Source organism: Pleurodeles waltl, chromosome 8 (assembly GCF_031143425.1).
Source record: "Pleurodeles waltl isolate 20211129_DDA chromosome 8, aPleWal1.hap1.20221129, whole genome shotgun sequence".
Classification (NCBI taxonomy): domain Eukaryota; kingdom Metazoa; phylum Chordata; class Amphibia; order Caudata; family Salamandridae; genus Pleurodeles; species Pleurodeles waltl.
In genome coordinates, this window is record NC_090447.1 from 1,441,080,602 (window position 1) to 1,441,094,498 (window position 13,897).

A 13,897-nucleotide genomic window follows, 5' to 3' on the forward strand; every position below is an offset into this window, starting at 1 on the left:
TTTCAGGTTTGACAATGCTTGTTTACATTGGCATTAATACTAAAATGGCTTTCTACTTGTGAGGTCGAGTGCGCAAGCGCTCTGACCTGTTATAATCAAACTGTGGGCTTTTAACCATGCCCACCTCACACCCATCACTGTCACTCGTTCATGGGCTCGCCTTTCAAAATCCTTTGTTATTATTGGTAAATGCTTTACGTTTGTCCTTCCTTGGGGCGGTTTGGTTACCGTCTTGGACATCGACCCTGTTACATGGATAACTGCACGGTTGCCAATATGTTTGAATGCAAACCTTTTTTTTTTCCCCTTTGTCTCTCCTTTGCACTCATGCTCATGGCAGCCATGGCGCTTTCAGTCGGTTCTCTTACGCCAAATGTTTTACTTTTCATTTTCAATTTAAGTGGCAAAAAAAGTCAAGTTAGGAATTTACAACGCCAATAGCTCTAACGCGAGCAAACGCGAGACCCATTGCATTGCAAATGCTTGTTTTAAAAAGCCTCCTGTGTGACGAACAGGATTTGAAAGTCACTGCAGTTCCAAGCAATTTCTCTCTCTGCTCACAGCTCCTGCTGTCCTTTCTTGTGCATTAGCTGTGGCGCGGATGGCCACAGAAGCAAGTGACAAGCACAGACAGCAGGAGCCGCGAAAGGAGGGATAAGTCTGTGCAGACCGGTTTTTCGTCTACTCTGCCAAATTGCTTTACTCCCTTTGGCAAGGCGTAGGGAGACACGGTGCTGTGGCAAATTAATTCCTCCATTCTTTAGCAGCTCTAGCTATGACTACCACCTTTGATAGGAGGAGGGATGGTGGAGTGCTTGCAGTTTTTCCTCCTCAGCAGTTTTAGCTTCTCTCACGCGCCCCCACCCTCCCCACCAAAGCCGACATACTAAAGAGAGGCTGTGGAGAGGGAGTGTCAGTGGGTGAACATATGTACATTGTAAAGTTGCCAGCATTGTGTGTTTGCTGTGTATGTTTATAGTGTGCCGTCCTATACTATCTACAACATTCCAATAGTCTGATGGAATTTAAACCCATCAGGAGATACCTTATTTGGAGTCACAACAAAAGATCCCTGTGAAAAAGCCCCTCCCTCGAGTGCTTCACTCAAAATCAAAATTATAAATCATGGCTTCACAGCAGAATGCAACAAAGAAAATTATTTTTAACAGATGGGTTTGCGTGCTTAATTGATGCTCAATGAATTGTGATTTGCAACGGAGGAGCTTCTAATCTTTTCGAGTTCTTGCCTTCAAAGCGTTTAAGAAATGACAATCTAATCCAGGTAGGCACCTTTTATTAAAATATTCATGCAATACATGACATATCAAGAGAACATGATATATTTTATGGGTAAAAATCATCATCACAATTGAACTTGAACTGGTGCATTAAAACATACACAGTAAAAGCATTAATTCACAGCATTATCTGTAATAAAATACATAAATAGATATGTACATATAAATACAGATGTAAGTATACATGCAACTTGCACAAGTACACAGATGCACAGTTTACATGCAACTAGCAGAGATATTATATACACAGTATATTTGTATCAATCTTGTATCAATATTCAGCTTATTTTAAGTCATTGCGCACCTTGGCGTGAATGCAGTTAAAATATAATATTGTGATTTTTTAATATTGGATATAAAAGGAACCTTGCGATGACTCACAAAAGTCCAGAATCACATATTACATGTGGTCTTTATTGTGGACCTTGAGTAGGAGTGTCAGCAACCTAGGGAGGGAGGGAAGGGGGGATAGATTGATAGATATTCTGCATTACCTCACCATCATTCTTGGTGAAAACTGTGGGGGGCTGCCAGCATACCACTCGCGAATAGATCCCATTCTACTTTGGCTTAAATAAACTGGTTTCCAAGGGGAGCTCCTATTTCTCTTTGAAGACACCTGTCTAAGTTTGTGTAATAAAAGTTTCCTAAAAACAAATGTATATTACCTGCGCCCTAAAGGGACACGGTCAAAGTATCAATTTCTACCTGACAAATTCAAATGTTGAGAATGGTATTCAAGTTTTTTTTTTTTTTTGTTGTTGCTCTTGTAGTTTTGCTTTGTGGCCCAGCACATAATACATTGTGAAACTGCTAATTCAAAGGAAAGCGAACGTACACATATCTGTCACAAGTTTTAGAAGAATACTATTCTGTGTCTTATTATTGATATCTACATTTGGGGAAGAAAATTATGTAGCTATATTTATTTTTAACTTGGTTAAGGTTGGTCAGCTAACCAAAAAGTACATCAAAGGCATGAATACAAAGGACGACGTCATTATCCTCTGGTGATGTCCCAGAACCCTGCGCATCTACTGAAAAAAGGGGCATTGGCAGCCTAGGTATAGCCAACAGTAAATCTGGATTAAAAGGCACTGTTAAAGAATAGGTATATTTGGTTTGGTCCACAGTATTCCAACTAAAAACAAGGCATGGGCAGATTGAGAGGACCATTCTGCATCAGCTCAGGTTTGTCAGTGGTTTCATTGCTGCTACATAAAGCAGAATAAATCCTAAAATGTCCAGGAGAACTAGGCGAGAGTGGTCAGGTTCAAGCTAGCAATACAAGACTCGCCAATCAAAACCCCCAACAAAGACACAAGCATGGTCTCCTAGCCCACAACACCATTTTTCATAGTAATCCTTCCTGGATAATCTTTCCTGGTTTGGGATGCTGTCCTGTGCGGCTAAAATATATGTTCTACGTAAGAAATTCTGTGACATGTGTCAAAGGGCGTCAGTGGTAAAGCCAACAGAACGGTCCAGGAGGGATGTAAACTGGAGCACAGGGACAAGTTAGTACAAGAGTTTACAAAAGTGGAGATTGTTTGCAAACAGCAGGGTTCTCTGTGGATTGAATGTACAGTGTCCATTGGAAATGTTATAAAGACTGACATTATCTTACATGATTCTCTTGGATGCCCTGAATGTGTTGAATCTACAAAGAAGGTTTACAATGGAATGCTATGAAACCTACTCAGGGTAACATCTTTAATGAAAGCAAAAATATGGAACATAATGTTTCTTTTGAAATGCCGGTGTGGCTCTCATGTTCAGATGTTTACCAACAAGCAAAAAAAAAAAAGCCCATCATCTTCTACAGTCGAGTGGACTCAACGGCACTCCTTCCATAACAAGTCCATATCACGTGCTTGCTGGGAACACCAGAATTATTGAGCAACAAACTCAGGATGAAAAGGCTGAAGCAATGCTGAAATGTCCCTGCTTGATTTCCTAGTACAAAACAAGGCTTAAAGTATACTGCTTTTGAGCGAGGACAATGAACCCGTAGTACTGCTAAGTGACAGCTGATATTGGGCATCGGCGTCAGACTCCGAAAGGTTAACACTTTCTGAGCTCCCAAGGTCCTCTTCAGAGAAGACCCTCTCGGATGGCATGCACACATTAGTCATATTCTCAAGCAGTAGCTTAACAGTGGCTTTGTGTCCATTAAGAGTGGCCAGTAGAAAAGCACTGTGCCCTTCTGCTGTAGTCGCTTCCATGTCGGCACCATGGTGAAGTAGAAGTCTTGCAGTGCTGGTGTGACCCGTTTCGGCAGCCACATGAAGAGGAGTCTTGAAATGTGAGTTCCGCATGTTCACATCAGAGCGGAATTGAACCAATATGCGGGCAACTCTGTAGTGTCCTCTTTGTGCTGCCAAATGAAGAGGGGATTTCCCATCCACTGTCTGCATGTCCATGCTTAAATCGCTTCCAATATGCTGTTTCGTAAGGAGTTTTACGATGGCTAGGTGACCCTGCCAGGCAGCATAATGCAAAGGCACCCAACCATTTTTTGCTTTCATGGCAATGTCAACACCCCTTCTCAAGAGAACACGCACTACATTCTCCTGCCCATGCTGGCATGCAACATGCATGGGTGTCCGTCCATCAAAGTCCACTTCATCCGCAGATGCATTCTTCTCGAGTAGCAATCTGGTACTGGATTCATCTCCGTTTTGAGCAGAAAAGTGTAGAGCGGTCCACTGATCTTCATCCTTGGCATTCACATTAATCTTCCTTCCCAAAAGGATCTCTACGATGCTTTTGAACTTCTTCTCCACGGCCACATGGAGAGGAGTAGATCCTCTCCGGTTTGTCAGGTTAGGGTTGGCATTGTACAAGAGAAGCCACTTGACACATTCTTCTTGGCCAGCCTCCACTGCCAAGTGCAAAAGGCCTGAGCTACCGTCGAGGACCAGATCAACATCCTGTGGCTGAAGAATTTTCATCAGTTTGCCGGTGTCTCCGGCCAGAATGGCCTCCGAGAGTTTTTTCTTCTGGAGCTCAGTTGCAGCAGAATCTGGAAGAGATTAAAAAGGCATTTAGATTAGCGCTGTTCGACTGAGGAGTTGAAAATGCAATATTCAACCATACTCGATCATCTGAATATTGGTCTTTCAGTGCTTAAAACCGGAAGGGGTTTCTTGGCATGTAACCAAGCTCAAAACTTGGGCCAAAAATATTACCAACTGAAGCAGCACAGTATGGAAATTCTTACAAAAAAGAAGCACGAAAATACTAAGTGGTTGAAAGAAGCCAGATAAATACAATTTACTTAAAAACTTCTTCAGTTCCTACGCCAATACTATGCTCATGGAAAAGAGGAGGCAACCCTCTTCAAGCAGGACTCTTGTGTGTGCTAAGAGTCACATGAGCAAGGGCTACAAGGATGTAGAACCAGAAAAGGCTTCTCCTGGAAGTTAGCAGAGAGGCAGGATGGTATTAGTGCAGAAAGGTCAGCTACACACGATCAAGCAACTCATCTCCATAACTTAATTCACAAGAGGAACTGCGACCCAGGCATATTATTATTACGGCATTCACTAGAATGTTTAGGTTCCTGCGGTCTCAATGCATAACTTAACATTTGTGTTTGCTTGTTAACCACAGTTATTTTTTACCATTCTTCACCTTTTCAAACATCATAACAAACATAACAGAGTAAAAGTAAATTGTCTGGCTCACTCTACACTCCAAGACCATGTATGGCTGTAAACGTTTTGGAGTCTTACCAATATACAGCAAGCATCACTATATTTTTCCCATTTTATCATGCATTGCTTTTTTTAAATAATCGTCACATCTTACCAATGCCACACGTGTCCTTTTCAAAAGACAGAGAGAGGGAACCTCTAGAGGAAAAGGCTGAATCCACAGAAGATATCCCGGAAAGCCTTTTGTCGCTGGATCCAATATTGGAGTGCGACACCGAGCGACTCAGACCTTCCGGACCCTCCATGGTCTGTGAAATCCCAGAATCTAGTCGAGACAACAATTCAGAGAGGCTGTAGTCCTTGTCAAAAGGCGGGGTAGACTGTCGTCTCAGCTTGGTGGACAACATCTGCATTTCCTACAAAGGAAGAGCAATGACCAATGAATTACCTTGATTCAGGAAGCTTTTTGTCATTTCATGAAGTCACTCTTAAAATGACCAACCAAGTTAACTTGAATAGCGCATGACACAATTACATACATCTTCTCAGTGCATCAGTGTAGAGTCCGTGTTGCAGACAAATTGTGAGCAGATGGGGCAAAAATCACCACCGCAGTGAGAACCCTCAAGTTTGAAAAAGAAACTGCCTCCTATTTTGTGGTCTGAATTTCAAAAGAAGGCCATCTCCAAAATGAAAAATAAACCTCAAAAGGAATTCTCCTTTGTTTGGGTGTCTTCTTTGAACTCAAACATGTAAAGAACCTATTGTTATTTGCATGTAACCAGTAGTTGAGTAACTAATCCAAGGATTCAAACATTGTTGCAAGTGTATGATATTGCAGTATTAAGTTTCGTAGAAACTATTTCTATGTTCATTTATACTAGGGCCTAGCTGGGAGGATCATGACATGCGAACGTCACTTTCTGAGAAACAAAGTGTTAAAAGAAACTGAAGACTGTGGCTAGCCAGAGTTATAGTTGATACAGTAGGGAATAACCTGAGCAAGGGTCACGGTTTGTGGATTGTTCACTTCTGCTGCAGTCCTTACCACGATTTGAGCTACGGAGACAGAAGCTAGTCCACCCATGGTTAAGGAGCGGAGGTGACCCATGTTTTGCTGCAGGATGCGCCACGTTGCTTAGACACTGAACTTTTAAAGTGTAAAGAAGATTTGAAAAAGTTGGCAGATCAAAAAAAAAAAAAATGATATAGTTTGCCGATGTTTGATCAGAGAGGGTATGGAGCAAGCGATGCTCAGAAAATACCCCTGAACCCTATGTGCTCTTTGGGATATATAATGAGGTTTTTATATTTATGTCAGGCAAAGGTACTAAACGGTGTTGTGTGCTCTTCAGAAGTACACTTTTTACAGTTCGGGCCTCAACTAGAAAAGCCGGATGCCTCCAACATATATGAAGTCTAGGGGTTCCTTCCACCAATATCGACAATATCGGATTGTTGCCATGGTCTTATCATAGGCTTTAATAAAGCAATGCAGTGCATTCCAGTTCTAGCTCATATACACACAATGTTATTTTAAATTATAGCAGATGCTGGAGAGGCACCACAAAAAAAAAAAAAAAAAAAAAAAAAAAAAATCACTAATAAATAGTCAGGAAGAACTTTTCAATTCCTGGGTCCAGCATCTCCCCTCGCACGGTCACGGACCTGACCTGGCCTCTCAGTTGCCTTTGACACTATAGACCACCAAGACCAACAAGTGCTTACTGAAACACTGTCTACATCAGTCAGCACATCATTGTCACAGAGCTCACTTTCTTCCATCCTAACTGTACTCAATTCAAAATTAGGCCCATTACTTTCCAGAACAGCCCTCATCAACGTGGCTCTGTCCAAATCACCAAAACTATTTAACCATTACATGGCCTCCTTGACTGCCATCTTGGTCTCCTACAAGATGACCTATCACATGCATGCTGAAGGTGCAGTTTCAACTCAAGTTTGGAACCTAACCTGGCAGCCTTTTCAGCTTATCTCACCTCCTCTCTCAGATTTAAAGTTGTATGCAGAGTAATAGGCTGTGCTTTAATGGTGAAAGAAATCTAACATTGCTCCTGGGATTTGTCTATCCAGCCTCCTCATCAAAGGCACAGTGTAACCCCTACCAACCAATTCCCAGTAGCTGAAGCATGCAATTTGTGACTGATAGTCAATTGCGAACTTTCATTTTGTCCTATAAAAATGCATTATCTAAAACTGCAGCATTGATAACTGTGGAAAGGGATGCGGGAACCACCCGCTGCACACCTCCTCCAAGAATATCACTCTGATCCTCACAATTTTCAGATTACATCTGGATTAATGAAAGAGTATGTACACTGGTCACTTCAGCACCTCTCTCAAAATTCCAGGGACAACAAAGTTGATAATCACTAATAGAACTGCTGCTCCATAGAATAATTAAGCATACAAAAATCACTCTGGTAGATCATAGCATGGATTCTGATGAACTCTAAAGGGTTAAAAACTACACAAACTCACCTGTGGTTTAGTCTGGAATTACAAAAATATCAACAGTTCGTAAATCCCTCCCTTCGCTAGCAGTAAAAGAAAGGGACTCCTTTAAAGCACTTGCCTCATGGATGAGGAATTCGACCTAGTGAGTGGTGCCAACAAACTGATTACCTTGAGCCATCTCCGTGCCAAAAGGGACTTGGTCAAGTACAAGAGTGGTCATGCATGTGAGAAAAAGAGACAGACAGAGAGAGACAGATAGAGGATTCCTCACAAACACTTAAAGATCTTGGTTCCTTAATGGGAACACTTTGGAATACTTCCAGCAGCTGCAGGAAAAGTATACATCCTACCTGATAATGTTAGTACAGACGATTAAAAGGCGCATAAAACAAATGACAACTCTGTACAATGCATGTTGATAGTCACAGATATTGATCAAGCGAGCAGAAGCCTCGGGTGCACCAATGTGTGCACACGGGATTGATGTACAGGAGACCTGGTTGTCACTCTCTCCACATAGGGCCCTTGCCTCTGTAGTTAGATGCCTCTTTAGCTAAGACTGGAAAAGGTCTACCTCAAATGTAAAAGTTAATTAGGTGCCAACATCATTACCCACACATTTTGATAACCATATCCTCTCTACAACAGCCTTCCTCAGATGATTCAGATGCCCTGTTTGAATAGATGGCCAAGGCTGGCTTTGCCTCATCACCCACGCTCCTGGGATTCCTGCTCTTTCAAGGCTTTCGCGTTTAGTTGATTTCATAATCGATAGTTTGCTATCTGTAGGTACCATCCATTGCTACTGTATGACTTACTAGTTTCCCTCCATCAGTTCTAGTTCTGTAAGGCTACTCATCACTCTCTGTTAAATGTACCCAATTTCCGCATAGTGTCTGAGACCATGAAAGGGTAGTAAGTAGTGCTTTACAAGAAAAAAAACAAATAAAATAAACTACATGAAATAAAACGATCAGAGATAATCAAATGCTACATCTGTACCCAGTTGTTTCTGCACAGCAGATTCATTGTTCTTACGTTTCCTTCTCTGTTCTTTCAGTCTCCTTAATGAAGAAAGCATAGGGATAGCAAATATATATGATCTCATTCCAAAGGGAAAGGTCAGGTCATGTATCCCTACAAAGTGATAAGTAATTTGGACATTTGGAAAGAGGTCCTCAGAGCGATGAATAATCCGGGTGTGGGACAGTTCAGGAAAAGGGTCTGTACTGACCTAGAATGTCACAAAGCGTGGACCTACTTCGTAATTATTTACAAACAGAGGTGCCTAAAAACTTTAACAGCAGATTTCAGATTCAATTATTGAAGGGCCTTCCAAGCTGGGAAATGGCTTCTTTAGCCACATGCTGGTGCTGGCCGGGGGATTTCTGGAAAACATTGTTGCTAGTGAAATGTGCATGGTTGATCGTTCAGTGGTGACATGGTTGCTAACCAAATAGGTACACCAAGTTCTTCTGGATATTGTTCAGAATTATTCTTCCCAGCATAAGCTATTATAAGTGGAGGGACAGTGGATGCTGCCCACCATTATAAATGTCAGTGCTTGGAATTGTGGATAAGATAGAACAATTTATATTGGTGACACATGCCACGCGCAAGCCCCAGATCTTTCTTCAGTAAGGTTGTTCAGCTGGGATAAAAACCTTTGACTGTTAAAAGATTTCACAGAGATTCCAAACACCTTTCAGCGATATCCTAGGTGAGTCTGCGTTACTGAAGAATGGCTCCGGGTAAAATGCTCACCAGTGACTAACAAAGTCATCATCCAGTAACAAGTCTGAAGTCGAGCAAAGCTGAGTTAGCCTTCTGCAGAGGTGCACCACAGCACATGAACCAACGATCAAAGGAACAAATAGAGCAGCTCTACTTACTGAAACATCATAAGGTGCTTATAAATGCAATTTAACTGAGTGATACTTAGTGCATTATAAAGTGATACACATAGCAGAAATGTGGTATGATGTGCGGTATAAAAAACACATTATTATGATTATTGTAGCATACACAGGGAATTTCAGATCCATAAAAATCCAAGCAGAACTGCAATCATCTGGGTTGTTTTTCAGGGGTCACTACTGTCATCGAGGCTGTACATTTAATAAGTGATGAGGCCCACAACGAACATCAATAACCCAAGGGCAACATATAACCTGCACCAGTTCTAGCAACAGGAACAAGAGCCCCTGGTGCAATGAGCAACCTAATGCCACAGGGAAGAATTTCCTATACCGAGCCGAGCATCAGTGATCATGCCATACGGACAAGCTGACCGAGTTGTTGCACATCTGAGGTGCATCCATGGTCAGTATGCTATTAGGCAACAAAGCTGAGAATTGCTCTAACAGAATCGCTGCTCCATAGAATGTTCAAGCATACACAGAGCACTCTGGAATATCTTAGCATGGATTCTGATGGTATTTACTGGTTTTTAACAACCATGAGCTATAGAGAGGTATTCTGCCCTGGCTCAGTTGTTAAACTGGAGGTATTTCTCTTGGCACACGGATTCCTTCAGCCATTTAACTCCGTAGGGAGACTCTCGCTGGTTCTCGGGTCTTTTCTGTCAAGAACACAGTTCTGTTGCATTGCTTTTAAATGCATGCTTCTCTCCTACGGGGGAATATTGCTCTGTGCATCCAAGCAAAACAAAATGTATCAATTATTGCATTTGTTTCCTTTCAAAACTGCTTACGATTCTCAAATCATTTAAACCAAAAGATCTGGCAAATGGAAATGGCAAAACCCACAACTTTTTCCGACTTTTTTTTTTTTTTAACTTACATTTTTTGCTGGATGGGATTTAGAGATGGAAGATTTCTCTAGCCCCCTCTCCCCCCCTACAACTCCAGAGAACGGTTTAGGCTTGCTTGAAACATTGGTTCATTGGTGCAATATTGGGCTCGTGTCATATTCGAGAACTGTAATTATTTGCAATTGAGCACTGAGATCAGAGTTATTGATCGGCTCACACATTAGTCAATCACTTAAATTATGAACCTCCGGGAACAATTCTAAGCATGAAAATCAATGTTATAGAGACCCTCTTGTGTTCTTGAGTTGATCCTACCAGATTAAGATTACACTACGTTGGTCAATGTTGGAAACCTTGCGTGAAGCAATACCTACGCAACACCTATTATACACTCTACGTTAATGTTAAAAGGTAATCCCAATTACCAAACATTGGATCAGACGCTTGCACACTATCATGACTAGATGAGGCTGGTGCGAATCAATTATAATAGGAATGAATGCCAGAGCACATGAACCAATGACCATACGAATGAGAAGTGCAACTCTGCCCTGTAAAACATAAGGTGCCTAGGACGCTAAAAGCGATGAAGCTAAACGGCATAGGTTACCTCTGAATTGGAGTCCTGAAAATTCTGAAGGCCGAGGTCTTGCTGCATGGTTTCTTTGTGCTCATCCTCCAGTCTGCCGCACAGATCCTCAGTCTCAGACGTGATTTCTACACAAACAAAAAAGGAAGTGTCTTGAATGACTGTCTAAGAAATCCTCTTGCACCACTGTAAGAAACCACTCATTTGTAGTCACTCAATTTAAACCAACCGGAACCGACGGACTTAAATTAGAAATCGTTTTACCATGATTTCACATACATTAATTAGAAGTTACAGTAATTTCTTAATATCCTAACTTCAAGTGTTTTTATTCGGACAAGCTTGTGTGTCTATAGGTCTGTTTCATTTAAAAACAATGATAGCTTGGGAGGTCCCTTGAAATACAATTTTAAAAAGTAAACATAGATACACAGAAAGGAACTAATTTGTTGTAGGTGTGCTACTTGTGAAAGAGCACAGTGCCATCACTCACAGTGATGTCAGCCAATGGCTGAAGGTTGCTGACCTGTTGCCCAATTCTGTATGCTGCAGTGGGCTGAATAAAAATCTTAGTGGCAATAACAAATCAATGGAGGTAGAGGGCTGGCTGAAATAAATATGTTTTGCATATAACTTCAGTAAAATCGTCAATGTCTTACTTAGCGCCAGACCTCAAAAAGATACAGTGACATATGCCTTGGAGATGGTTCTGCGTGTTTGGAGATGCGTGCAAAGAGCTCGCGCCTTTCAAAAATACAAACAACTGGTGTCAAATGGAGTTAGGAAAGAAAAGCTGCTTGTTTTGCCAAGGAGAAGGGCGGGAGGCAGAATCCAGGCGGAAGACTGCAGCATTAAAGGTGATGCACGAAGTCAGCACTTTCTCGGTGGTTTAGTGACGAGGGAGAGGCGCGTTCTGAAAAGGCACGAGGCTGGTAAAAATGCGCGTGCACCGCCTCACGCCCAGCCAAATGTGATGAGCTAGCTTCACGTCCCACCCCCTCTTTGTCAAGTGATGTTAGGAAAGACTGGGTAACAAACAATGCCCGCAGCCTCCTCTGCAGGCCTCTGACGCCAAGTATATGTCACCTTTAACAATACACTTTGTGGATAAAAAAAACGACTGCACGCTTTATTAGAGCGTTCTGCTTATCATCTCCAACCAGTTCTGCTTTTATGCAATTGCGCTACGCATGCTGGGACGTGTTGGTCCCTCCTGCTAATGAGTAAAGCAAAAACCTAAATTCAGACTGCTCTTGTCAAAAGGCTGAAGGCAGCAGCTGACTTGGGCTACCACCTGTGTGCACTTTCCAGCGGAATGGAACAAACATTTAATAGGACATGGTACCACAAATTCCTTTCTTGAGCCCTAAGTGTCGAGGTGCTATTTATCGCACCTGATAAATAACCACACCATCGTGGTACATTATTAGGCACAAAAAACAGCTCCTATTACGAGTTTCTGGGGAATAACATGCAGATTTTGGTGTTTAACACACTACAACAAATAGCATATGGTTTTCCTCTGTTACATTTTGGCAGGTTTGACCTGCACATACATCTGGCTCTGTGAAGAATTTTTTCCAAAGCAGAGGGTGTGCATAATTCTTGAATTTCGCAAGAAACTGAAAACTTGGCTCGTCACCTAATTCTCAGCCTTGGAATAGGTCCACGTTGAGCCTGCTTGCAGCACCAGGATACCCCTCTCCCCCCCCAAGATGAGTTATACTTTACAAATACACATGACATAATATAGTTACGAATTCAAAACACTCGCAAATTCATAAACTCTTAACAACTTAGGAAGTTTGCCAAGTTCAAGAAAAGATGGGCAGCTTTAACACACTTGTGCAGCTTTGTAAAATCATCCTCGGCTGGAGGAAGCTCATTGTCATACCTGGCAGCTAAAGGTTGGAACACCTTACCACCACACCTCAGACAGTAGCCATCACTGCCTCAGTTCAAGAAGGACCTCAAGACCTGGCTCTTCAACTGATCTCCGAGGACCTCCCCCTAGCGCCTTGAGACCCCATGGGTGGGTAGTGAGCTCTAGTAATGATTATTGATTGGGTGTCTGGTGCAGATTGGCAGAGTCCATGCAGCAAACCGATTCACACACCTGACCCTCTCACTTTCCACACTTCCCTTCCAAGTATTACCACTCCCCTCTGTTAACAGAGCAAACACATGTCCTCCTGTCTCCATACAGGCATTACTATTTTCCACTCACTCCCTCCCTCCCTTCCCACCAACAGAGCTATATCTACCCTGCTGCATGCCACCGTAACCCTCCCCGACCACCCTTTGTAATTATCACCCAGCCATCCATGTTCACTGAGCAGTCCCCCGTGTGACACCTCCTCGCCCCGGGTCCAAGGGCTATTTGTCCCGCCACCACTTCCCACAACTCATCCCGGCCCTGCAGGACCTGGTCATTCTTGCGATTGGCTGCTTCTGGTGTCACGCCCACAAGATATTCTAAGCAGGATACGGTCCCTACAGAGACACTGGGCCTGTTTCACTTTGAGTAAAGTTGTGAAACATCTCTCAACGTCACAAACCCCTAAATGAAGTGCAGTCACTCAGATGAGGCAGCATCCAGGATCTGTACATTAGCCTCAAACCCTCCTTCTTTGCTCCTTAAACCTTTTCGTCAGTCCCCAGGATATCATCATCTTGAAGCCTGTCGTCCATTTAACAATACTGCCTTCTTTCCCCGGCATTTTGTTTAACACTACAGAACAACTTTTGACAAGTGCCATCTTGCTACACCTAAACAAAAAAGTACATATGGAGTGCGTTGAGTAGCTGCATATTCAGGACTAGGCACAGTCATCTGAATGCAGAAACAAAAACACCCAATCAGGATGCTCGAAGCGCTGAGGGCCACTGCAGAAGAACTCTCTCAGATAAACTTCTGGTAGAGAAAAACATGGAAAAAGTCACAGATTTTTCACATTCACACAATAAAGGTATTTTTGACCTTGGCGTCAGACTCTAATGGTAGTCTTAAGTCAGGTGACGGTCAGTAACTTTGTTTTTTGACCTGCTGTGCCTTCAGTAACTTTACGTTACTATTTACATTGGAATGTTGAGAACACAA

At 42.4% G+C, this 13,897-nt stretch overlaps 1 protein-coding gene across 1 annotated transcript in view; it reads right to left on the minus strand.

The window, feature by feature from the left end:
* Positions 1 to 1,283: 1,283 nt before the first annotated feature.
* RIPK4 (receptor interacting serine/threonine kinase 4) overlaps positions 1,284 to 13,897 on the minus strand; it is a 78,295-nt gene continuing 65,681 nt past the window's right edge. The window contains exons 6-8 of the mRNA XM_069202593.1: positions 10,819 to 10,925; positions 5,112 to 5,373; positions 1,284 to 4,323 (exon numbers count right to left, since the gene is read on the minus strand). Of these exons, the coding sequence (XP_069058694.1) occupies positions 3,272 to 4,323; positions 5,112 to 5,373; positions 10,819 to 10,925 (1,421 nt within the window). The 3' untranslated portion in view covers positions 1,284 to 3,271. The remainder of the gene's footprint in view (positions 4,324 to 5,111; positions 5,374 to 10,818; positions 10,926 to 13,897) is intronic.